At 37.9% G+C, this 24713-nt stretch overlaps 2 protein-coding genes across 7 annotated transcripts in view; one reads left to right on the top strand and one right to left on the bottom strand.

The window, feature by feature from the left end:
• The window catches only part of TRMT12 (tRNA methyltransferase 12 homolog), a 64563-nt gene extending 63854 nt beyond the window's left edge, over nucleotides 1-709 (bottom strand). For 4 of the 6 annotated variants that reach the window (XR_009559648.1, XR_009559649.1, XM_060287596.1 and 1 more), the window contains exon 1: nucleotides 242-709. The gene's annotated coding sequence lies outside the window, so the exon portion shown is untranslated. The remainder of the gene's footprint in view (nucleotides 1-241) is intronic. The other 2 variants (XM_060287597.1, XM_060287598.1) reach the window with 1 other exon arrangement.
• Nucleotides 710-845: 136 nt separating this feature from the next.
• Nucleotides 846-24713, top strand: part of TMEM65 (transmembrane protein 65) — a 46390-nt gene continuing 22522 nt past the window's right edge. The window contains exon 1 of the mRNA XM_030875766.2: nucleotides 846-1655. Coding sequence (XP_030731626.1) covers nucleotides 1370-1655 — 286 coding nt within the window. The 5' untranslated portion in view covers nucleotides 846-1369. The remainder of the gene's footprint in view (nucleotides 1656-24713) is intronic.

The following is a 24713-nucleotide window of genomic DNA, read 5'->3' as shown; positions in this document are numbered from 1 at the left end:
TACACTTGAGCAGATTTAGTCTCTAAGTGGATCTATTCTCTAAGAAGACAGGAAGCCTAAGTGCCTTCAGACAGGTTCAGATAAAGCAGAGATCTCCTCCCTTAGCAAGAGAGAAATTAAAGCTTGGAATAGCAGACCCTATGAACTGGGGCCTTGAAAGATGCCTAGGACACGTGGAAATGGTGGAGGATCGCAGAATTCTTTCCACCTTGGCACAGAGAAAAAAACCAAGCAAACAAACCTGGACAACCACCTGGAAAAGGTCTGTGACATTCTTGCCTCAGGCTCCAATGTCTCTAAGCTGCTTGCATCAGAACGGGGAAGGGTGTTCTCAGTGTCAAGGTCTCTGTCTCAGACTCTTCTTGGGAAGCGGGAGAACTGGCCTAGCCCTCCCTCTGGGGCTCCCAGAGCGGGTGTCTCGGAGACTCGGTTGTCTGGCCGAAGTCTGGGTGTGCGCGGACTTGGCGAAGGGCGCGGCCTGGGCGCTTCAATGTTCCAAAGCCTGAGCAGGGCGCTGTGGCCGGGCCCGTGACGGGCGAGAGGGCCTACACGCTGGAGCATCGTTCAGAACCAGCCTCAGATTCAGGCACGGCGCTAGGGGGGGCCGGGTGGCAGCCGTACTACTCAGCCAACCGGAGGCCGGCGCAAGGGGCAAGGTCCCTCTCTTTCTCCACCTTCATGCTTAGGAGGGGGTGGGGACACGCGTGCACGCTCTTCAGCCCGGAGAAAGCGCGGCTCGCGAGACTGCACAATGCGCCTGCGCGGCCCCGCCTCACCCACCCCGCCTCTTTTCTTCGTCCCGCCCTGTTACCCCCTTATATTGCCACTAGGGGTAGCGGCGGCGGCTGTGGTCTGAGAGCGTGGCTGCTTTGAGGGCGCGGAAGCCGTACGGTGTGGGGACTAGGGCTGGCAAGAGGGTGGGAAAACCGGCGAGAGAGGAGGGCGGTGCCGGGGAAGGGCGGTGCCGGGGAAGGGCGGCGCGTGGCTGACTCATCCCTCTGGAAGATCAGACTGACAGACACAAACCCTTGCCGAACTCGCCCGCCCGCGCCGCTCCTCTGGTTGGGAGGCGCCCGCCCGCACCGCCCGCCCGCCTTCTCCGGGAGCGCTCTCCCGGCCCGGCAGCCTCAGAGAAAGTTTTTGTCGTCTGGAGGGACCGGAGGCGCCGCGAGCCTTTGGGAAGGGAAGGAGGACTGAAGAGGAGGCTCCAGCCGCGCGGGCCCGGCGAGTGCATGGTTCCCGGCGCCTCGGCTGCCTGTCAGGAGGACATCGGGGCGGGGTCGGGCTGAGCCCAGCTCCTTCTTCCCGCGGGTTCGCCAAAAATCGCCCTCCCGGACTGCCGCGGGGCGTCCCCGCTCCTCAGCCCGCCATGTCCCGGCTGCTGCCGCTGCTGAGGAGCCGGACCGCGCACAGCCTGAGGCCGGGCCCGGCCGCCGCGCCCCGCCCGCCGTCCTGGTGCTGCTGCGGGCGGGGGCTGCTGGCGCTCGCGGCCCCGGGCGGCCCCCGGGATCTGGGCACCCACCCCAAGAAGGAGCCCATGGAGGCGCTGAACACGGCGCAGGGCGCGCGCGACTTCATCTACAGCCTGCACTCCAGCGAGAGGAGCTGCCTGCTCAAGGAGCTGCACCGCTTCGAGTCCATTGCCATCGCCCAAGGTAAGGGGGCCGCGAGGGGGCGAGCCGGGGACGGAGGGGCGGGTGCCCAGAGCCCTCCCCTACCTCGCCTGCGCCCCGGCCGCCCCTCGGCCTGGGCCCCTCGCCGCCGGCCCCCTCGCCCGCTTGGCCTCGCGCCTGGGACGTCCGGGGGGGCGGGGGAACTTTGCGCCTCCTGAGTGTCCCCGGGGCAGTAGGACAGGCGCGGATCGTGCCAGGCAGCCAGAGCCAACGCTTGGCTGGTTCCTCCCCAGCCTCACAGTTGGAGCTTCAGCCCCAGTTACCAACCGCCGTTGATTTGATTTTGTTTAGATTTGCTGTGCCCCCCGTCCCCCAGCCCTGCTGTCCCCCTGTAGTCCTTGCTGCTTACTTGTGAACGTGCAGCCATGCCGGTGGCCTGCGGTGCCTCCTTCCAAAGCGCTACAAAGCCGAGAGGCAGGGGGAAACTTCGCTAAATGGTTATCAAACGAAGATGTGTCAGGGTCCGAAAGAAGGGATGTTGGTCCGTTAAGGCAGAGGTGTTCTCAGCGGCTTGTTTTCGTACACCTCCGGTTGGATTCATTTAAGCAGCCGAAGGAAACATTTTCCTGGGAAACTGAAAGCGTGGATCAGACCAGCAACCGCAGATGCATACTTGCAAGCCCATCACAGGCTTGGTGCTGCCCAAGTTAGACTCCCGTTTTTGTTGTGCCCCCAGAGGAGGAAAGAATGCAGTAGTTAAGAAGGTATTTTTCTGGAAATCTGTGGCTCTGCAATAAAAAGCGGACTTCTGCTCAAAAATAATTTGGAATGGTGAAAGCCAAGCCATTTTTAAGCTAACCTGTTAAAGGAGGATATTTTTCAAACCGGTGCAGCATGCTGGTATGTCAGAATGTGAGTCCAAGTGAAAAAGCTAAAAAGTCAGAAAATCAGAAGGATGAAAGGGGCCAATGAGCAAATCATTCAGTCTTAAGGTACTTTAGCCATCTAACTACCGTGATACAGACAGAATACATTGCTGCTGTTTTATGTTATACATTCTGGTGTGTTGGAAAGTGTTTTTTGTTTCTTTTTTGTTGTTTGTTTGTTTTAAGTTTACTCCTCCCCTCCCTCAAGGTTGGTAGGTACATAAGCATTCCATAGGTTCCGTAAGTTAAGAGCACATTTATTTGGAGCAAGGCATTTGATCTTCCACAGGCACTTGAAAGCACTTCTTTGGTCTGTATTCAGGAATGGAGGAGAGAATTGTCTACCTCATAAGCAGGACTTTTCTACACTACTTCTTTAGAAACTTTTTATTAGTTGTGCCTTTTAACTGCTTTTTTTTACCTCAGTTCAGGGAATTGTGGACCAATTTATGGTATTGGATGATTCCAGACATTGTCTACCCACAGTGCTTCTATAGGAACAATGTAATATCACAATCAATTCGGTTACTAAATGTAATCATGATATTACATGAAGTCATAATCAGATACTAGCATATTTGTGAGCTATGTGTGCACTCAGTGTGTGGTTTTAAAATGTGACCCTTGGAAAATTATAAAGACATTCACACTAGAGCATTAGTTTTAGGAATCTTTCTTCATGGGTAAGACTGTTTGAACACACATTTGGCCTTTTCTAAGTAATTTCTTGGAAATTCTGCATTAACATTGTTACAAGATTGGAGGGCCTTATTAATATGATTTTATGACAGTGCATGAAAAGCATGTCCTGTGATACAAATGGATAAATTTTGCCTCATACCTTATTATTTTAGCACATGCCAGTAGGAATGCTACATTTTCCAGTGAAAATGGAAAATGTATTTTAAAATTTAACATGGTTTTAAATATTCTGGAAAGGACCTATAAACTTCAGTCAATGGAGATCAGTTAGCGTCAATTAAACTTAATAATACATAAGTTATATGAGAGAGAAGTTGGTAATTTAAGTTGTCTTTGTTCAAGATAAAGGATATAGGAAACAATGGGGTATTCAAATGCTTATTTGACTTAAAAGCTAAAGAACTTCAGAGTTTAAGTCAACTAATTTTGCCAATGTTGATGACTAAATTATTGCTCTTTGACTCAAATGACACATTGATGATGATGGTTTAATTTTTAGTACAGTCTTAGTGTTCCTCGTTTTCGATATCAATACATATAGTTTCTATGGAGATAACTGAGATCATCACTAGTAAATTACCCTATTCATTAACCATTTAAGGTAGAGAGGATTTATTATGTTGAGAATGCATTCTATTGCTGAAATCAATTTTTTCCCCAGACAAATGAAAAATTGCCATGTTTTTCTTTTATTGTTGCTTTTTGAGGGTTTTTAAATGCTCAACCCATGTATTAAATATGTGTGTACTAAGTGCACTTTCTAATGAAATAAATTATGTTAAAAGAGCTGTTTCTTACAATAGGAAACCTTATGTGTTCTTGGAAAGAGTGCTTGCATGATCTAATGAGGTGCTTTGGATTTGGTGTGGAAACATTACAGGAAAAGAAAATCTGTGCTGTGAAATGGAAGTGGGGTCTACTGCTGAAATTTGTTATATTTGCCCTTATCTTTCTTATGTGTTTATCAGTAGGCATTTGATATAGTCTGTGACAAGATAAAGCTTTCGAACCAGTTTGTAATAGATAAGGCAGACTTTGTGGGATGTCTTGTTAATAGTTAAGTAAGATATTGTGATTTTTAAATTACAAACTGATTTCTTTCCTAGTTTTAAAAAAGTTGATGTTCTGTTCTCAATTTATCTGCTCAACCTGCTCTCTATTCTTCCAGAAAGAGTCCATATTCTTCTGAAAGTGCACTGTTGGTTCATTGTTTTTACAAGTAGGACTGGCAAGCTGATGTTATTACTGTTGCCTTTTAATTTTAGCTGAGCTTTTTAAACCAAATTTGTTTTCAAGTTTTGCAGTTACTATTTCTATTTATAATTATTAAAAAAATTTTTTTAAATACCTATTTGGTTTTTGAAGGATGAGCAGTGCTCACTGCATTAGTTAGTTCTACATTGCTGTACAACAAATTACCCCAAAGCACAATAGCTTAAAACAGACATGTATTGTCTCATGGTTTCTGAGGATCAGGTGTCTTGGGGCAGCTTAGGGGAACGTTTCTGCCTCAGGGTCTCTCATGAAGTTGTAATCAAGCTTTCAGCTAGGGCTGCATTATTGAAGTCTTAAATGGGGCTGCAGGAACCAGTTCCAAGAAGGCTCACTCACATGGCTGTTGGCTAGAAGTCTCAATTCCTTGCTGTGTGGGTCTCTCCACAGGGCTGCCTGAGTGTTTCAAGACATGGCAGCTGTCTTCCTCCAGAATGAGTGATGAGAGAGACACCTAAGCTGGAAGCCACAGTCTTTTATAACCTGGTCTTAGAAGAGATAGTCCATCCTTTTTTGCCCTCATCATACACTGTGGGAGCATACTATGCAGGCAGGGTGTGAATACCAGGAGGTGGAAATCATTGGGGGGCCTCATCTTGGAGGCTGCCTTCCACACTTATTTAGATGTTGTAATTAATGCTCATGGGAGAATTACACAGAAAGGTAAGAGCTGGCTTTTGGGGAGGCACAGTGAAAGATATGATTTGAAAAAAAGGACCTTCTTAGGGAATATTTTTGTTAAATGTGTACTTAAAGTATTTTTAAAAATGAGATTCTTTTTATATAGGCAAATAAGGGATGTTTTGGGGGAACAGAGCAGTTTTTCTATCAATGCTAGATCTTAATCAGCTTGCATTTTTTTGTTTCTCTGTGTGATAATTGTATATGTTTAAAAAAATTTTTTTACAAAATTTTTTTACCATTTATCTACATCCATATAGATACACCATATAATTCTAAATTTAATCTTGTAGTTCCCCACCGTTGTGATTATTTACTTAAGGTAGCATGAGGAGTTTTGTTTTGAGAACTTGCCATGTAGCATACTTAGAATACATAGAAACAAATATGATTTTTTGTGGAGTTCCAGTCCACTAGGGATCTTGGACTCTTAACAAGAGTATCCCCATTTTTCTCAGCTCCTTGTATAGGATTATATAAGAAAGTGGCAGTGCTGTTAAGCTATTAACCTCTAGATGAACTGGAGATAAACTTGGCTTTTGCTCAAAGAGAATAGGAAAGAGGGCAAGAAAACATTTCATACTTCAAATTAAGATTTGTGAATAAAGATATTTGGGTGCCTTAGTTGAAACAGTAAAAGAGGAATAAAGGAATAACTAGACCTGAAAGAGGAGAAAAACAGGATGAGGATATGAAATATGGATTGAGTCAGGAAGAGTGAGTGATCTCTAATAAGCTGAGAGCTTCTATATCCTGGCCCTGGATAAGTAAATGAAGCTTTGTTACAATCAGTTATTTTACCAATATGGAAAGAATCTAGTTACAGCAGTATATTCCAGCAAGCTTAATTACAATTCTTTAGAATTAATGGGAATGTTGGAGTAGCCCTATAACTAGGGATTACTGCCTAGAAAACAGATAATATAAATAGGAGTTTTTTCTTCCATTACAAAATGGATATATTCTATTTAACAATCTTTAATCATCATTTAACATGTAACTTGAGGTCCAGAGTTATTTGTGACATAAAACAACGACTGTTCCATTATTTCTCATGATTTTGTGGATCAGAAATATAGCCAGGACTCAGCTGGGTGATTTGTCTCTTTCACGTGGTATCTATGGGGGTCACTTGGTAAACGGCTGGCAGATGAGCTGGTCACAAAGTCCAAGGTGGCTTCACTCACTTGTCTGGCACTTTGTTGGACATGGCTGGAAGGCTGGGTTCAACGAGAACTATTGACCAGAGTAGGTGCATGTGATCTCACCAGTATGACAGTCTTAAAATGGTCAGGACTTCCAGAGAAAATGTTCCAAGAGAACTAAGTAGAAGCTGTAAGACTTTGTTATCAGTTTCCCATTGTTGCTGTAACAAATTGCCACAAATATAGTGGCTTAAAACAACACAAATTTATTCTCTTAGAGTTCTGGAAGTCTGAGGTCCAAAATTAGACTTAAGGGGCTAAAATAAAAGTGTTAGCAATGCCCTGTCCTTCTGGAGGTTCTAGGGGAGAATCTGGTCCTTGTTTCTTCCAGCTTTTGGTATTCCTTGGTTCTTGCTCACATTAATCTCTGCTTCGGTTGTCACATCATTGACCTTTTTGCCTCTCTTTTATAAGGACCCTCGTGATTACATTTAGGACCCACCTGGATAGTTCAGGATTAATCTTTCTCAAAGTCCTTAACTTAATCACATCTGCAAACTCTCCTTTGCCATATGAGGTGATGTATTCACAGGTAGGAGGATTAGGATGGGGACATATGAGGAGGGGTATTGTTCAACCTACCACAGTTTATGACCTAGCCTTGCAAGTCCCAGAATGTCATTTCTGCTGCATGCTATTGGTCAAACAAGTTACTAAGACCAGTCTAGATTCAAGGGAAGGGAAATTAGGAGGAGATATTCTATGTAGGTAACCATAACTAATAATTGTAGTTTGTTCCTTTATATCAGTTCCTTTATATCCTTTATAACATTTAAAAATTAATCGTTTCTGTTGGAAATCTTGTATTACATCTTTCTTTATTAATGCATACCAGTAACGTATTAGTTTTTGTTTGTTTGTCTTAAGACTTTTGACCATTCGTTCTTGTACTGAGTGCCAGTATAGTGATAGTGATTCATTTGATTGATAGATATATAGAGAGACAGAGGGAGACAGAGATGTATAGGACTCTTTCCTCTATATCAGGATATCTTAGCCTTGGCGGTATTGACATTTGGGCTGTATAATTCTTGTTGTGGGGCTGTCCTCCACATAGGATATTTAGCAGCATCCCTGTCTTCTAGCCACTAGATGCCAGTAGCACCCTCCCACCCTCCTCACCCCAAGTTTTGTGTACCAAAAATGTCTCTAGACATTGCCAAATATTCCCTGGAGGAGACACTGGGTGGGAGGAAAGCGAGGAATTTAGCAAAACCAATCTGCTTGAGGGCCATCGCTTTATATGAAATGCTGTATCAGACTCTTCACCTCATTATCAAGTAAATGAGCTTTGTGATAACTCTTTTCCTTGATTGTGATGTCCTTTCACTTCTAAGTTCTTAACTAAATTCTAAATATTCGACCCTTAGAAAATAGGGCTTCCAGATAAGTCAAACACTGCCATAGTTGAATTCACCAGTAATTTGCTGGTGTTCCTCTCAATAGTCACTATTTTCTTACTTTTTATAGCAGTTGTGACAAGGAAATTTTTATAAAGATGTTTGTAGATAGGAAAATTGAAATAATATAAAGTCTGCAACTTTATAGGGTCATCCAAAGGGTCAGGCAGAAATAAACATAATGGATAATCTTGAATGTTGGGAATGATCTGATATTGAATCACTATCAGTGGCGACTGTTTTAGTTTTTCTAAAAATAGTGATGAATTTGTATAACTATACTCTTATGTGGTTTTCTTTGGCATGAGAGAATATAAAGCTAACTGGAACAAATAGGGACTAAATTCCTGAGTGCAGATTTTATTAGCATCTTGCTCGTCAGCTGAATTAATTAGTATGTAAGATTCTAGCCTTGTCTTTGACTCATAGGTTTATGCTTTAAGTGAATGAAAACAACGACATGAAAGCAAGTAGTTATTTGTTAAAATATAATAACGTAGTTACCTCAGACCATCTGGTAAATGAGAGACTCTTCTAGACAAAGGACCTTGCAGGTAACAAAACGTCATTCCTCTTTTTTTTTTTAAATTTTATTTCATTTTTTTTATACAGCAGGTTCTTATTAGTTATCCATTTTATACATATCAGTGTATACATGTCAATCCCAATCTCCCAATTCATCCCACCCCCACCCCCACCCCCACTTTCCCCCCTTGGTGTCCATACGTTTGTTCTCTATCTCTGTGTCTCTATTTCTGCCTTGCAAACCGGTTCCTCTGTACAAAACATCATTCCTCTTAACCTCTGAAATGTTTACTTTGACTGTGTTTGATGGCAACATATTTGAACATACTGCTTTTTTCTCTGCCTTAGTAAAAGTATAACGAGCACAGTTTTGCTTGTACCAGATGTCCGAGTCCTTGTATACTGTATTTTAATACGATGATTTTCTTTGGGGCTACTTAACTTCTATTTGTAGAGATACTAGTCATCACACCAGATGCCCCCAGAACGCTGTGCTGTTTCCGTTGGCATGCTTTCAGACCGTGTCATAGTGCTGGCGAGGTGTGTCGGATTTGTTCTGCCCCTGCCCCACTCCATCCACAGTGCCCTCGGACCACTCTGCTCTATCCTCATTCGTCCCTTGTGGTAAACTTTGCTGCTGTGGAAGGAGGTCTGCTTCTCGGGCATCTCTTGTTGTTTCTAATGTCTGCTCTCTGTCACTCTTTCATGGTGGTTTTTTTTTTTTTCTTCTTATATTTCTTTCAGTATCTCTTTCTCTCTTTACCCTTATGCTATTCAGTAGGGTTTAATCTTGATAGACATTTCAGGGTCACAAACCACTACTCTCCTGTCTCTCCAGCTAGCCAGTCGCACCTATCACATTGCTATGGACCTCTGACTCTTCAGATCTCACACTGAAGATCTTGTATTTCTGCTAATGTTACGATTATGGCCGTTCAAAGGATTGTTGCTGTAAATACCTGAAAGGCACTTAGGTTCAGAGAAGTTTAGGTTAGAATGGTGTTCTTTACTTGGTTTACTTTAGATTTTCTGTCTTCTTTCTGAGTTTTAGGGTAGACTTTAGGGCACTGGGTTATTAAAACATTTGTAATTTTAAAAATAGCATGATATTTTGTAATATAACTTCTGAATTTCTGTTGTATAATGGTTCTTATATTTTATAGAAGACATCCCACTGCTACCACTATTGCTGCTGCCAACACCATTTTCATTACCATTACTTAGCAGTTATTGAATGTTTGCTACAGACATACTGGGCTAATTAAGTGAGTTTTCATGTAATTATTGTTTACTTCTCTTGGAGAGAGAAGGAGTTATCTCTATTCTATGGATTAAGATGCTGAGGCTGAGGAGCTTGCCCAAGATCCTAAAACCTCTGTGGCAGAGTTTTTAGCTTAGCTTTGTTTGACTTTAAAATCCCTGTTCTTATTATTGCACCTTTCTGTAGATATTCATACCTGGAATTTTTTTAACATGTGCTGGGAAAAAAGGTAACAACTCAAATGCTCAATAAAAGTCACATGTGCTGGTAGTATATCTTAGTCTATCTTTTATATGTTTGCATAATATACACATTCAATACAAAAGCAAATATAGCATTGTTACTTTTAAAATAAGGGAAATCAAAGTAATATCAGTGTGCAAAAAAGTTTATAAATTGTGGGGGGATTTTGAAAAAGTCAGAAAACTAGTATTTGGGCCTTCCAACTATTATAAATCTTTAACTTTCTAACCGTTATTCTAATTTTCCTTTAGATTTTTAAATGAGTTAAAAAAATCTAACATGCTATTCATAGAAAACCTTTCTAAACTTAGAAAATTTATTTGTGTAACAAATATTTGTTACTCTCCCTACCATAGTAGACTCAGTACTGCATATTGGAGGTGTGTCAGAGAATTAATTCAGGGAAATACTCTCATGAAACCTACATTTTTGAGAGAGGAAAGATAAGAGCAATAAAGTAAATAATAAAATAATTATAGATAGTGTGTGCTATTAGAAGAATAAATAGAAGGACATTTACTTTACTTAAAGTGATCTGGGAAGGCCTCTGTTTAGGTAATATTTAAGCTGAAAATAAAGGATTGAGAAGAAGTCATTCATTCAGAAAGATGGCATTCTCAGAAGGAAAAGCAAATACCAAGAGGCTGAGATAGGAAGGGACTTCATATAGTGTAGGAATTGAAAGAAGGCAAATATGAGTGGAACTTAATGAACAAAGGGTAGAGTGGAATGGGATGAGATGTACGTAGACAGAAGCCAGATAGGCCAGGACCTTTCTTGGTAAACCATATGAAGGCCATTCGAGCATTTAAGCATTAGTGAAATAATGGTATTTGAAGAGCCCTCTGGCTGCTATTGGAGAACAGATTGGAGGGTGCAGATGTGTAAGCTGGGAGACCACTTAGGAAGCTGTTACAGTAGTCTAGGCTAGCAATGATGGTGGCTGAGACTAGGTGGCCACAGAGATGAAGAGGAGGAGATGGAGTCAAGACATACTTGTGAGAGTGAACTGATGGGACTTGCTGATGGGTTAGAAAGGGTCAGATAATTAAGGGAAAGGAAATAGTAAGTGATGACTTAGGTTTCTGACTATACTGACTGAGTAAAAAGCGTTATTATTAACTGTGAGGGAGAACACTGGGGAAAGAATAGATTTGGGGGTGTGGAACTTAAAGTGTTAATTTTGGACATGTCAAATTGTAGATACCTTTGTGAATATAAATGGAGATGTCAAATAAGTAGGTGTGTGTGTTTATGCATGTGTATGTATTTATACACTTAAATCTGGAGCTCATAGAAGTTTAGGCTGAAGATATAAGTGTGGGTGTCAACAGCTGTATATAGATGGAGAGGAAGATCCAGGACAGAACTCTGAAAAGCACCAGTGTTTATTGGAAGGGAAAATGAAGAAGGATCAGAACTAGAGGGAGACTGAGGAGTGTCTACAAAGTCAGGAAAAATAACAAGAATAGTGTATTCCAGAAGCTAAGTGAAGAAGACAGCATTTCATGAAAGAGGGAATGATCTGGTGCTTTAGATGGTTCAAATAAGAGGAAGACTGGCGGTTGGGAGGGTGGAGTAAAGGTCTATTGGATATAACAACACAAAAGAGAGTGATGTCTTTGTCAAGAATTATGTGAGGAGAAGCCAGATTTTAGTTGGCTGAGGAGGCAGTATCAATAAGGAAGGATTCAACTCTTTAAAGGGAACTTTGGATATGGAGGGCAGGAGGTGTTGGGCCGTAGCTTGAGTACTACTAAGATTCCCTCTTTCCTCATCGGTCAGAAGTCTGAACTTATTTTAAATATATGTTACTAGTTTACTCATTTTTTACAGAGTTCGGTGTAGAATTCTAGTTTATCAGAGAAAAATGTAATATCACAGGTAAGCAAATTATACCTCTTTTTAGCAGTATTGTGTAGAAAATATACAGGCCATTTAGCAAGTAATGTCTTTTCATTTTCTTTGGTAAGAAGCTTAGAGAAATCAAGAAGATGATTTGAAACTCCACTTTCAAATTAAAATACCTAAAGGCTAGGGAGAACATTTTTTTCCTGGGATGTGGTACTTTAAGTGCTAAAACTGAAAGAGTCCCAGGCAAACTGGATGGTTAGTCACCCTACCTGCCCACGGGTGACAGTATTTTTGCCGTTCTCACAGATTAAGGCTTTTGACTCATAGGAGAGGTTGAGAAAGGGATCCAGGTAGAGTTTCATGTCCCTTCTGCACTACTGCTTTTTCCCTTCCTCTAGGTCTGTACCACAATGGACGCTTTCTTAGGGCTCCTTCTATTACCTTTTGTGTCTGGTGAGATTTCTGGTGAAAGAACCTGCAAGAAGGTGCAGACTCCCACAATTTATTCATACCCTGTTGCCTTCACACTGTTGCACTGGCTGTCACTCTGCCTTCACCTGTTCCCTTACTATTCTAGCCGTATTCGTATGGTGTCCAGTTGCATCTGTCTCAAGTAAGCATGTGCTAACGTCTCCTCTGTCCTTGCAGGTGCCTGCTTCTCTTTTGATGTAGGGCCAGTTGTTTGCTTTGTGACTTGAGTTCTCTTATGGGTTTGAAATAAGTCATAAATTTGAATTTAGTTTGACTTCGTTTCACTGTAAGGGTGGGAGCAATACTCTTTGTAGCTCTCTATATCCCACAGTGAAAACTAGAACCTGCTTCACAAAATTTAATGTACATATAAAATGATCTGGGAATCTTACTGAAATACAGATGCTGTTTCAGTAGATTTGGGGTTGAGCTTGAGTTCTGCATTTCTAACAAGTTCCCAATGATTCAGTGCTACAGGTTCAGGGGGGCAATATTTTGAATAGCAAGGTTATAGCAAGTGTTTTTGTTTTTAAGGTGAGAAAGTTGAGGTCATGTAGATAAACTCAGGCATCCTTGCATTTTGAAAGGAAACAGGCAAACATGTGAGAGTGATAATGTAAGATGTGGCATATTTTGTGAGCTAGCAAATTTTGTTTGTGTATTAGAAAGATCTTATGGTTTAAAAAAACATTGTTATAGCATTTTTTTCTACTCAAAGGGACCTGTTAAGAACATTACAAAAAGTGTGAATTGTTAACACTGATTTTATAGTTATGCAACGATCACTTTTGAGTAATAAATGCTGTGTAATAGATTTATTCCCTTGTTCTAATTTCTTTTTCTTTCCCATTATTACCTTGAATATACTGTTCATTGGTTAGTCTCATTTCTTCAGTGAACCATGTCCTATGTCATACTTTTCTTCTTCTGCTTTTCTTCATCCTATTCTTCCTATGTTTTCCCCACTCAATTTTGTATTGCTTTTAAAATTTAGAAACAATCTCAAATTTCTGAAAAAGTTTCAAGTGTAGTATAGTAAGATTTTTTTCCTTCCCCTGAATCATTTGAGAATAAGTTGCTGACATGATGCTCTGTCATCCCTGGCACAGGGTAGGTTCTTTGGGAAGCAGTCTTTGAGACAAAATTTAACATGCAGGAAGTTTACTGGGAGTGCTGTTTGGAAACCTCACCTTAGAAAGGAAGGGAAGGAAGGAGTTTTGGTCAGAGGTAGAAGTAAAGTGATGCAGTCTCAACCGAAGCCTTAGCTGAACCTGAGGAGAGGTCTAGAAATAGAACGACCCTTCAGTGCTGTCCTGAGTTGGGTGACAGGTCCAGGCCTCTTCGTCTGTGAAATTACATGCGGAACTGCCCTGGGCAGGGGGCAGAGCCTTGGGTGAGGCAGCATTCTTCAGCTGAAGCAGTCCCCTAAGAGGACTGTCACTGAGGGCTGTCTCTCGGAAGGACTTCGGGCAGCTAAGGATCAACTGTGCATCACGATGCCCACTACAACTGGAATACTTTGGCCTATACTTCCTACAAAGAAGAATATTGTCCCATGTAAGCCACAATAACATGGAAAGATTACTACCATCTTATTCTCTGTCACTCAAGTTTCACCAGTTGTCCCAATAATGCTCCTTTACACCAAAAAGATCCAGTCCGAATCACATGTTGCATTTAGAATTTCCTTTATTTGAAACAGTTTCTTAGTCTTTCCTTTGGCTTTCATTACCTTGATAGTTTTGAGGATTACAGACCAGTTATTTTGTAGCATATACTTCAATTTGGTTTTGTCTCTTTCCTCATGAATAGATTCCAGTTATGCATCTTAAGTAGGAATATCACAGAAGTAATTTAATGTTGTTTTCATCCTATCAGTTGCTCATGATTTTTCTTTGTTTCTGATGATGTTAACTATTTCTTGGTTAACCATTTCCTTTGAACATTTGATGAAGTAATATCTGTCTGACTTATCCACTAGAGAGTTGCTATTTTCCTTTTTGTAATTAATATTTTGTAGGGAGTTACCTTGAGTCTATGAATTATCCCATTCCTCATCAACTATTCAAGTTATGAATTCATATCAATATATATTCATGAATTCTTACTCTATTTAATGGGTTACAATTCATTACTTTCATTTTTGACCCTCAGGCAGTCCCATATTTCACCAGTGGTAACTCCTTCAAGTTGGCTTCTTGTCTTTTTGACACCTCCATTACTCTTTGAACGTTTCATTTTTGGCACCATGCGATATTCTAGGCTAATCTTAGCACATTTCCTACCCTAGCCCTGGAATCAGCCATTTCTATAAGGAGCCCTGTTTTTTCTCGGTGTAGGATGGTATTTAGAAACCAAGATGTGCACATTAGGTGTGCTCATAGCTATTAGCGTGCTGCTGTTCTCAGGCCCCCACAGTGGACAGAGTTAGTGAATATATGAATGTATGTATTTATATACATAATAAATATTATTTATATTTCTCTATCTATCCATATCTATTATAGCATAAGAGTTCATAACAATTTTTCCAATCCTGATCCAACATCACAGGGTACATTCTTGTTTCTGTCTTTCTAACTTTATTCTCTGATGGAAAAATACCTGACTCCCATTATCCTTAATATATTTATTCTTTTGATCATTCCTCCTACATGTCACCAATATCCCATCACCACCATTGAATTTATGCTCATTTCATTAAATAATTCATTTTTTTTGTTATTGCAGTCAGTCCCTGCTTTAAACAGTTCCCATAAGCATGAATTTTAGTAACCATGTTTTAGTTAAATAACACCAGTCCCCAACAACAAGGTTCAAATTTTATTTACCACGGTATATTAACTCTTAGTAATTGCATAAAGTATTAACTTTGCTGCTAGCTCCTCAGTCCACAAATCACTGTGTAAAAACAGGGGGTGCCTCATGATTGTGACCAATCATATCACTCTTTCACGGTCTGTCAGTGATTGGTCACTACTTATCTGTTATTCAGTTCACACACAGACAGCAAAATGTGTAGTTGTGTTGCCTCCTTGTCTCGCAGTGATATACCTGTAAGACGTTTAAAAAAAAAAAAAAGATAATGAAAAGGGGATGGACCAAAAAAGATGAAAATGCAGCAAAGTGATAATACTGAAGTGAAATTTTAATCAAATGTAAATGAGGTTATAGAAGAAATAGCTGACTGTGGGAATGTTCACACTGCTGTTGAACTGCTGCCATTTGAGAGACTCCAGATATGCAGCCAGAGGAGCTAAGAGACTGCAAACTTATGAATGAGGAAAGTGAGAAGGTTGTGATGAAAAGGATGATGTTCCAGAGAAGTGACTCTGGTAAAAATTTCACATTAAAGGAACTCTCAGATATTTCATGATATAAAAATATGAAAGATAAAATGCAAGCTATTTCAGACTTAGAAAGGAGTGTGACAATTCACCAAGGCATAGAAAAGATGCTTGTTCCATATTGTAAGTTATATGATGAGAAAGAGAGTGCTAGCACGATTGAAGTGACTTTTGATCATTTAATTTTTTTTTTACAAAGCATAAAACACTTTATTTCTCAGTGTTTCTAATATTTTAAATTACAGTATAGTAAATAAACATCAGTTTTACTATTTAAAAACTTTCCCTATATATTTATAACTGCCAGTAAGAGAATGTATAATATTTTAGAAAAAAAATTTTTTTAAGGTCACAGAACAATTGTGATTTTTTCCATCAGTTATTGTTTGCTTTGCAGCTTGCATTGTCATTTTTATGTCCCCACACTATTGTGCAAAATGAGGACTGCCCATATTCTAGCATGTTTCACTTCAAAATTTCATATACATTTGAAAACTTATACATATTTTATTTATATTATTGCTTGAATACATTGATTTAAAAATATTTTTAGCATGCAGGTATCCTAAACCCGAGATTGCCATTGTGAAGCGAGTGAAGGAGGTATCATCAGCAGAGACCCCTGATAGTTTTGGTATAGTACAATCTTGCAGTATTGATGGTTTGTCAGATGTTTAATGCAACTGGAAAAGCATCTATTTGACAGAACTTCTTGCTTGTTTGAAGTAGAATGCTTTGGTTATAGTGATAGTCTTTTTTTGTTGTTTGTTTGTTTGCATCAGTGTTTTAGACTGTCTACAGAATATTTATTTTTATTATCTAACCCTAGACCTTGTGGATATGATCAACTAATAATTGCATGTTTAATTAACTGAAAGATGACATTTATGATCTTAACAAAAGACAAAATCACTTATATTTAATTATATTTAAATAACATATTTTCAAAGTTGTTGAAATAACGAGAGCAAGTGAGACATAAGAAGCAACAAAAATTATGAATATCTTTAGGATGAATGAGTAGGATAAAAGGACAGGGAAACCTTCAGAATATTGTAAAGAGAAACTGTGTTTGAGTAACTGAACTTTAGGAAAATATATTTTAAGAGTGTATTCTTGAATAGTTTGGAAGTCTTATGTAAGTTCACTTTAATGCCATTCATGAACTTTTTTCAGATTCAGTCTCCATGCAGCTTGATATCTAACTTCTGTTGCACGTTGTGATGGTGGTGGTAGAGGAGGAATTGTGTTAACTGAGTGTGTGTGTTTGTGTGTGTATGGGGGGGAGGAGAGGGAGAAATAAAAATATTGCAATAAATACTTCTCTGTCCATATTTTATTTTTGATTACTATTTAATATATATGCGTTGCCTAAGAAGTATAACACAATGTTTGGAAAGGAATAAGAAATATTTTATGGGCCAATTAAAATTTTGTAAGGATAAAGGATAAATATAACTCAGTTTTCTTAGGCTGTATGTATAGTATCAAGAGCGGAAACTAAACTGTAAGAACCTCCGAGAAATGGAGAGGCATATAGTGTGTGTGTACACACATACACACGTGTATATGTTAACATATTAGGGCAGTGCAAAAATCCCCCAGTTTGCTCTACTTTGCCAGTTCTAATGTAACTCTGAAGTTAAAAAGTTTAATCTAAGTGTGTATGCAGAAGTTAAGCATTTAATGAAAATGTCTTTTGAAGAAAAAAGTTTTAATTTTGGGTTATTCTGTAGATTGTTTAGTTAGTCCTCATTTTTAGGACAATGTAGGGAAAAAGGAATGATACTTATTCTATAGATAATGGCAAATGATATCACTAGGAGGTAAGGTGCTGCTGAGCAGTAAGTAATCGTAGGATTTAACCTGTCAGCGATCAGCCTTTGAGACTCAGTCTTCAGTTATAACCCTACTCACTGTAGAGTGCTTCTTCATGAATGTTTAGGTGGTATGCCTCTTATTTTTTTTTAAAATCCTACTAGCTATATAATAAACAATAACTATAGAATCAGAATCTTAGAGCTAGAAGGGATGCAGAGACCCTAAACTCCTCATTTTATGTAACATGAAACTGAGATCTAGAGGATTTATGATATAGTCAAGATTTGGTGACTAGTTATATATTACACATGTAAAGCAGGGCAGGGATTAGTGTCAAGGCTTTTGGATTTTTAGTTCAGTGCTCTTCACTGTAATAAATTTCTTCAGGGTTAGCAGGGGAGATTAGCGCTATACTCTATGGTATCCTGTTGTTCTGAAACAGTAGAAACCATGTAATTTTCCCATTCAGAAAATATTTTATTTGTTAACCATAATAAATCAGTTGATTTCCTCTTCTTTCTTTTAACTTTGATGGATATTTTAAAATGATGTATATGAAAGGGAATGATATTTTAGGGGAGAAAAAAGGAATATTAGTATTTTAGTTGCGTTTTTACTTCAATTTCAAATACTAATGAATGACCAATGTTTTGACAGTGTTTTATATATTCATATACAATTGATTCTTGGTTCTTTTATGTTTTCCCATTGAGAATTTACTCACTGAAAGAGAAGTAGAGCAAGAGAATGAGAATCTGGGTTCTAGACCAAGTTGTGTGTCCTTGAGTAAGTCACCTAACATCCCTGGACCAAAGTGGCTGAATCTTCAAAATGGAGAATTAAGTCAGTATACTACCAAGTGGGCAAACTACTGGCATTTGGGCTGGATAATTCTTCATTATGAAGGGCTCTCCTGTGCATTGTAGGATGTTTAGAATCCCTGATGCTAGTAGCATTTCTCAGTCATTATCACATCCACAAACAACCCTGCATTTCCAGGCATTTTCCAGGGTGAGGTAGCATATTGAGAACCACTGGCAGATTTTTTCTAAGGATCCTTTCAGCTCTAACATTCTGTGAAAGAATTTTTATTTGGGGAATGATTGAAAGGGAAAAAAACAATGCACTGACTGAAAATCTCTGCTCCTTCCTAATACTAAGCAATTTTATTTTAAAATGAATGTTTTCTGGGGATTTATGTCACCATACCCACAGATATACCAACCACTTATGATGTTCCAAGATAAATAATTTTTTTATAACTCACTTTAAGCTTTCCATCTATAATATAATGTATCCATGTTATGTATACTTAGTTATATGATTTTTTTAATTTAATGTTATATAGTACTGTTTCTCTCTATACCTAATAAGTAAAAGTAACAAGATCTGACTCTTTTTTTTTCTTATTTTGGCCACACCGCGCAGCTTGTGGGGTCTCGGTTCCCCGTCCAGGGATTGAACCCAGGCCACGGTAGTGAAAGCGCCGAATCCTAACCACTAGACTATGAGGGAACGCCCCAGATCTGACTTTTTTTTAAAAAGTTGTATTGTTGTTTTAATATCTTAGCCTTTAAAAAAAAAAGGGAAAATCATTATATATAGTAATTATTTGCCTTGTCTCTTTTCCTTTGGCATGAAGGAAGGGAAGGAATGTAGTCTCTGTGTTAAGCAGTGTATATAATTACTCCAAATACACAGGTAAGATGTGTAAAAGCAACCACAAATCAATAGTATGTTTGATTATCCTAAAAAAAAAAAAACTCCATGAGATGACAGACATAAGAGAAATAAATTACTGTACATCTAGTATTTACTATTTCTTAAGCCAGAGTTAAGTAATTAACAGGTTACTACATTAATGAGGTTAATAAAGGTGATGATTAACTGGGTACTATCACCTTCCTCATCATTACTACTGGCCAACTCCTGTCCTCAATTGTTATACCACTGGACTGCCTCAGACCAGGAATTGGTTAGCTGCCCTTAAGTAAACTGGATCCCAGTCTAGGTTGCGTTGAAGCCCCAGGCTGCATGTTACCTTCCCCTGAAGGTTAGTGAGGTGACAGTATTGCATGATCTAAATAAAAATTTCTTTACTAAATAATGTACAAGTTGCAGTAAACTTTTAAATGCTAAATAAAATTACAAAATCATACTCAAATACTTTTTTTTTGGTCTTAGCTAAGGCATGTATTTAAAAAATAATTTAAAAGTCCTTTTATAATTAATAGTCATTTTAAAAGACAAGATCTGTTAATTGAAATTTACTAAATTAAAAAGTTTTCCATTTCTAAAGTGTTTCATTTTTCAATTGGAATGTCAGTGTTTATAAGTATATTGCTTAGTCATATTAATTTGTTTCTTTTAAAAAATATTGCCTTGTAGCTTTATAAACCCTTTTTGATGCATGTTTGAGTTTTTTGGCATTTAATATGATTTACTTTGCTTAAATTATTTTTCATACAGCATGGTTTGCATTTTAAGTTTGTTTTCTTTAATGTGTTATATATTTATTGTAAATTTAACTTTACCCGTTCGAACTCTTGGTTCTGTTAAAAGTCTAAGCAGTTATCTATTTAGAAATATGGGTAATTGAAACCTGTAATCCCCCAAACTGTTGTTTAAATGCAGCAGTTCCATCTCTGTTCTTTTCATAAATCTCTTTTTAGGTCAAATTGTGATTTGTGTTGCCAAAGCTACTTCCTCTCCTTTCTCAGGGAAGATTCTGGGGTGGGGCTTAGAACAAATACTAGGTGGTCAAATGATCAGAAACTGCATCACGGGACACTTCAAGGGTATTGAGTTATTTGTAATTAAAGGAATAGTGCGTGCATTAAACTGTTACTTTTATGTCATCTCAGGGTGATGTTGGCTTCCATACTTTTCTTGCTGTCTATTATAAATGATTCTGAATTTTTCCCTTGATTTGTGATCTTATATTGATGTTTATGTCTATGATAATAGACTGAAATAAGTTACCACATTTAGAATTATCGTTGCTGTGAAAGCATATTGGAAACCAAGACCTTTCTTTTTGTTCTTTAGCTTTTCTTTCGTTTCAAGTTTGTATTTATACTTGTAAAGTATGGTTAAATTTAATGGAAGGTTTAACAATGAAAATGACAGATCATAGTTTTTAAAAAAGTATTTTTTTATTTTAAAAATTGAAGTATAGTTGATTTACAATGTTGTGTTAGTTTGAGGTGTACAGCAAAGTGATTCATTTATACATATGTATACATCTATTCTTTTTCAGATTCTTTTCCCTTATAGGTTAAAATACTGAGTATAGTTCCCAACAAATTATAATTTTTATTACATAATGTTATAGAAATCACTATATCAAGGCGGGTAGTTTTGTTTTCCAGCACCACCTTTGTAAACGCGTTTTGTTTTATAGCGGAGGCTAAAATGATGTGTAGGTGTTCCACTTACTTTCTTCTGCTGAAGTATTTTGATTTTCTTTTTTTTTTTAATTAAGGGTACTTTAATTAATTAATTAATTTATTTATTTTTGGCTGTGTTGGGTCTTTCGTTTCTGTGTGAGGGCTTTCTTTAGTTGTGGCAAGCGGGGGCCACTCTTCATCACGGTGCGCGGGCCCCTCACTGTCGTGGCCTCTCTTGTTGTGGAGCACAGGCTCCAGATGCGCAGGCTCAGTAGTTGTGGCTCACGGGCCTAGTTGCTCCGTGGCATGTGGGATCTTCCCAGAGCAGGGCTCGAACCCGTGTCCCCTGCATTAGCAGGCAGATTCTCAACCACTGTGCCACCAGGGAAGCCCTTGATTTTCAATTTAAGATATATTTCTTAGTACAGTAACTTATTTAGAAAAGAAATACACTAGGCTTAGTTTATCCTAAAAGATATTTTAAAACCACTTGTCTATATTGGACTGAAGATTTTTTAAAAATTATTTTTAAGGGGAAATATAGTAATAAACTCCTTTGACCTGTCCTACCTATTTGTTGAATTGGAATCTTTTGCCACTTAAAATAACTTGGCAATTGATTGGGACCTGGAAATTTCTTTCAAGGATTTTGTTTTAATGACATTTTACCTATATTCCGAAAACATGAGAATATTTTTAGTACAGTATAACAATTAAAAAAATAAAAATGTAGCAAGATGGGAGTAATTTAGCATACTTTTTCTGAGAGGAATTTTGCAAAATTTTAAAAATCCTTAAATGTATGCCCTTTTTTTTGGACTCAGTAATGCCACTTAAGAATCTACCATAAAGAACTTTCAGGGGAACATAAAAAGATTTAGGTACATGTTTGTATGAGTGTTATTTATAAACGTGAAAAAGAATAAAGAATAAATATCTAGTCATAGGGGATTAAACTACTATGTATCATATGGTGAAATAAAATACCACCAATACAATTATTGCCTTAAAAAATTTAAGGGGGAAATATTCACCACATAGTACTTTGTGAAAATGGCAGAACACAATTTTCTGTATACCTCTCTATAGAAAAAAGATTGAAGGATAATACATCAAAATGTTTATTTCTGATAAATTATAGGTAGTTCGAAGTTTTTTTTTTGGTTTGTTTTTCTGAGTCTCATTAACTTTCTACAATAAAGGTATATAACCTTCTTAGTTGAAAAGTGTAACTTATTCATTTAGATAAACCAAAGGAATTTAGTATTTTAAATGTTATTTTCTAATTTTTACTTAAAAATCGCTCTTAAGTTAAAAAACTCAACATCATCATCCTTTTCATATATGTAATATGAATAAATAAATATTTATGTGTGAATTATATACGTGTGTATGTAAATATGGCTTATTTAATGTAAGATGTTTGCAGTAAATTCCTATGGTTTTTTTTTTTTGTTAATGGAGGCTGTACAGTATTTGGGGTTTCTTTTGGTGTCTTCATTTCATTTTTTTTAATTTTATTTTTTTATTGGGGTATAGTTGTTTTACAATGTTGTGTTAGTTTCTGCTGTACAGCAAAGTGGAGTTCCCTGTACTATACAGCAGGTTTTTGTAAGTTATCTATTTTATACATATCAGTGTATATATGTCAATCCCAATCTTTGTTATATCCAAATTGATATAACAATCAATTTTGACTGAAAAGCACAAAGGCACAAGGCATTTTATGGCCAGGTTACAGGTAGTTGTTCTATTCCCAGTGGTTCTATTCTAAAACTTGCATGTTGTATATTCCTGAAAAGCACAATTTAAAAGGATTTTCCTACTTTATTCTAAGCATTAATATAAAAGGTAAATTTTAGTATGTTTATAGCACTGATAAAAGTACTTGAATATATGTTACATTTTAGTTATGAAAGATTCTAAGACATTTTGGTAAAACCTAGTAGGAATTTTCCAGGATTAAAACAAATGTGAGGGGCTTCCCTGGTGGCACAGTGGTTAAGAATCTGCCTGCCAGTGCAGGGGACACAGGTTCGAGCCCTGGTCCGGGAAGATCCCACATGCCGCGGAGCAACTGAGCCCGTGCGCCACAACTATTGAGCCTGCGCTCTAGAGCCTGCGTGCCACAGCTACTGAAGCCCACGCGCCACAACTACTGAAACCTGCGCACCTAGAGCCCGTGCTCCGCAAAAAGAGAAGCCACCGCAATGAGAAGTCCACACACCGCAACGGAGAGTATCTCCCGCTCGCCGCAACTGGAGAAGGCCCACGCGCAGCAAAGAAGACCCAGTGCAGCCAAAAAATAAAATTTTTTAAAAATAATAAATAAATAAAACAAACGTGAAGTTTAAAATGGTGATATTTGTTCTTCTATGATTAGAGGTCATTGAAATAGTGTAGTATAAGGCTTGATTGTAGGAATACTGTCCCAAATGTTGTCTTGGGAAAAACTGCTTCTTAATCTTACCAATAAAAAAATTATTATTGTTTATTTTTCACCACAGGAAAAAAAATCTGATTGGAATTCAGCTTAAATTAGAGCCTACAGTTAGCTAATTTCCTTTCTCACCAGATGCCATTTTAAGTTTAAAAAAAAAAAAAAGACAATGATAAACAATGGTCAGGAATTTATTTTAAAATAAGCTTCTAGAACATGGCCTGGGGATTTGGAAACCTTTAGATCTGTGTCCTACAGCAAAGCCTGGGAACGCCTGGCATAGCTGGAGATAATATCTGTTTATCTGGTTTTCCCATAGTGCTTAGCAGTGTGTATATATTAGGAGGTATCTGTGTGCACAGTGGAGTCTGATCCAAAGGTGTCAAGTTTAGACTACCTGATGACTAATCAACAAAGAAATACAGTAGCGGGACTGAAAAAAACCATGTCCCACCAACTCATTTGCCCAGATCTAGGAAGTCTCTTTCTTGTGTGGCCTTCTCTGAGGCTCCCTTCAAAAACTCTCTCTCTCCCTCCATTTTTAAAAAAATCTCTACGTTTGTTCCTCATCTGTTTTTCTTACCTTGCTCTGTTTCTCATTTCTCCCTTTGTCTTTCTCTTCCTAATCCAACTTCCCCCCTTTTTAAGTGAATATAGTATAAAACAAATATTATATACTTACATTTATATAATAAAATATAAAAAGCTGCTGGATTAAATATATTTTTATTCCTGAAATAGGAGAAAAAAGCCTTAATTTGTGTTTTGTTCTCTCTTCTGGTTTTTATGTGACAGTGACCCTCAATTTTATATCTCCTAAATAGATAATAATTGAGCATTAAAATGATGATTCTGATGCACTATAATATTCCAGTTCATCAAAGAAGTATTTCTTTTTAAAGAATTCAATATTACTTAGGTAGTAACAGTATTTTATAAGCTACATCAGTTCTCTGGTTGCTTTAGTTAACTAGAAAACTAACTGGAATACCTCATTCTTTGTACATTCTAAAAAATTAGAATTTCATTTAATAAAAGTGAAATTGCTTTAAATGTTTTAAACTGTTTTCTCTAATCTTCCTGGGTTACTGAAGCAAAACAAAATGTTGAAAGCGTTGAAAATTTTTATATTTAAACATGGAAAGTACTTTCTTATGTTTTCAGGATTTGTAATGAATATCTTAAGTGCTTTTTAATTCGGAAAAGATTTGTCTATACAATAATTGAATATATTTATGTTCTCAAGGACAGATCAGAAGGAGAGATAGTCCCACTTAAAATAATTTTTATTTGATTTGGTATGGTATAAATTAGCAGTTTGCAAGAACTGTCTTATTTACTGTCCCTCCAGCAAAGACTTTTAACTGTGAAATCAAAAGAAAAAAAAAATTATTTGTAAATACTATCTCATAGACACATACAGATAATTTTCCTAATCTGTATGTTTCTAAACATGGAACCCTATTAAGCACAACTTCTCCTTCAAACAATGAGAAATATCAGAAAGGGAAAAATGTAAGGAAGTCTGGATGTTAGTTATTTTTTGCCACTATTGTGAATAAA

This window comes from Globicephala melas, chromosome 17 (genome assembly GCF_963455315.2).
Source record: "Globicephala melas chromosome 17, mGloMel1.2, whole genome shotgun sequence".
Classification (NCBI taxonomy): domain Eukaryota; kingdom Metazoa; phylum Chordata; class Mammalia; order Artiodactyla; family Delphinidae; genus Globicephala; species Globicephala melas.
Note: the sequence above shows the minus strand (reverse complement) of the source record. Positions and strands in the feature narration are given on the sequence as shown.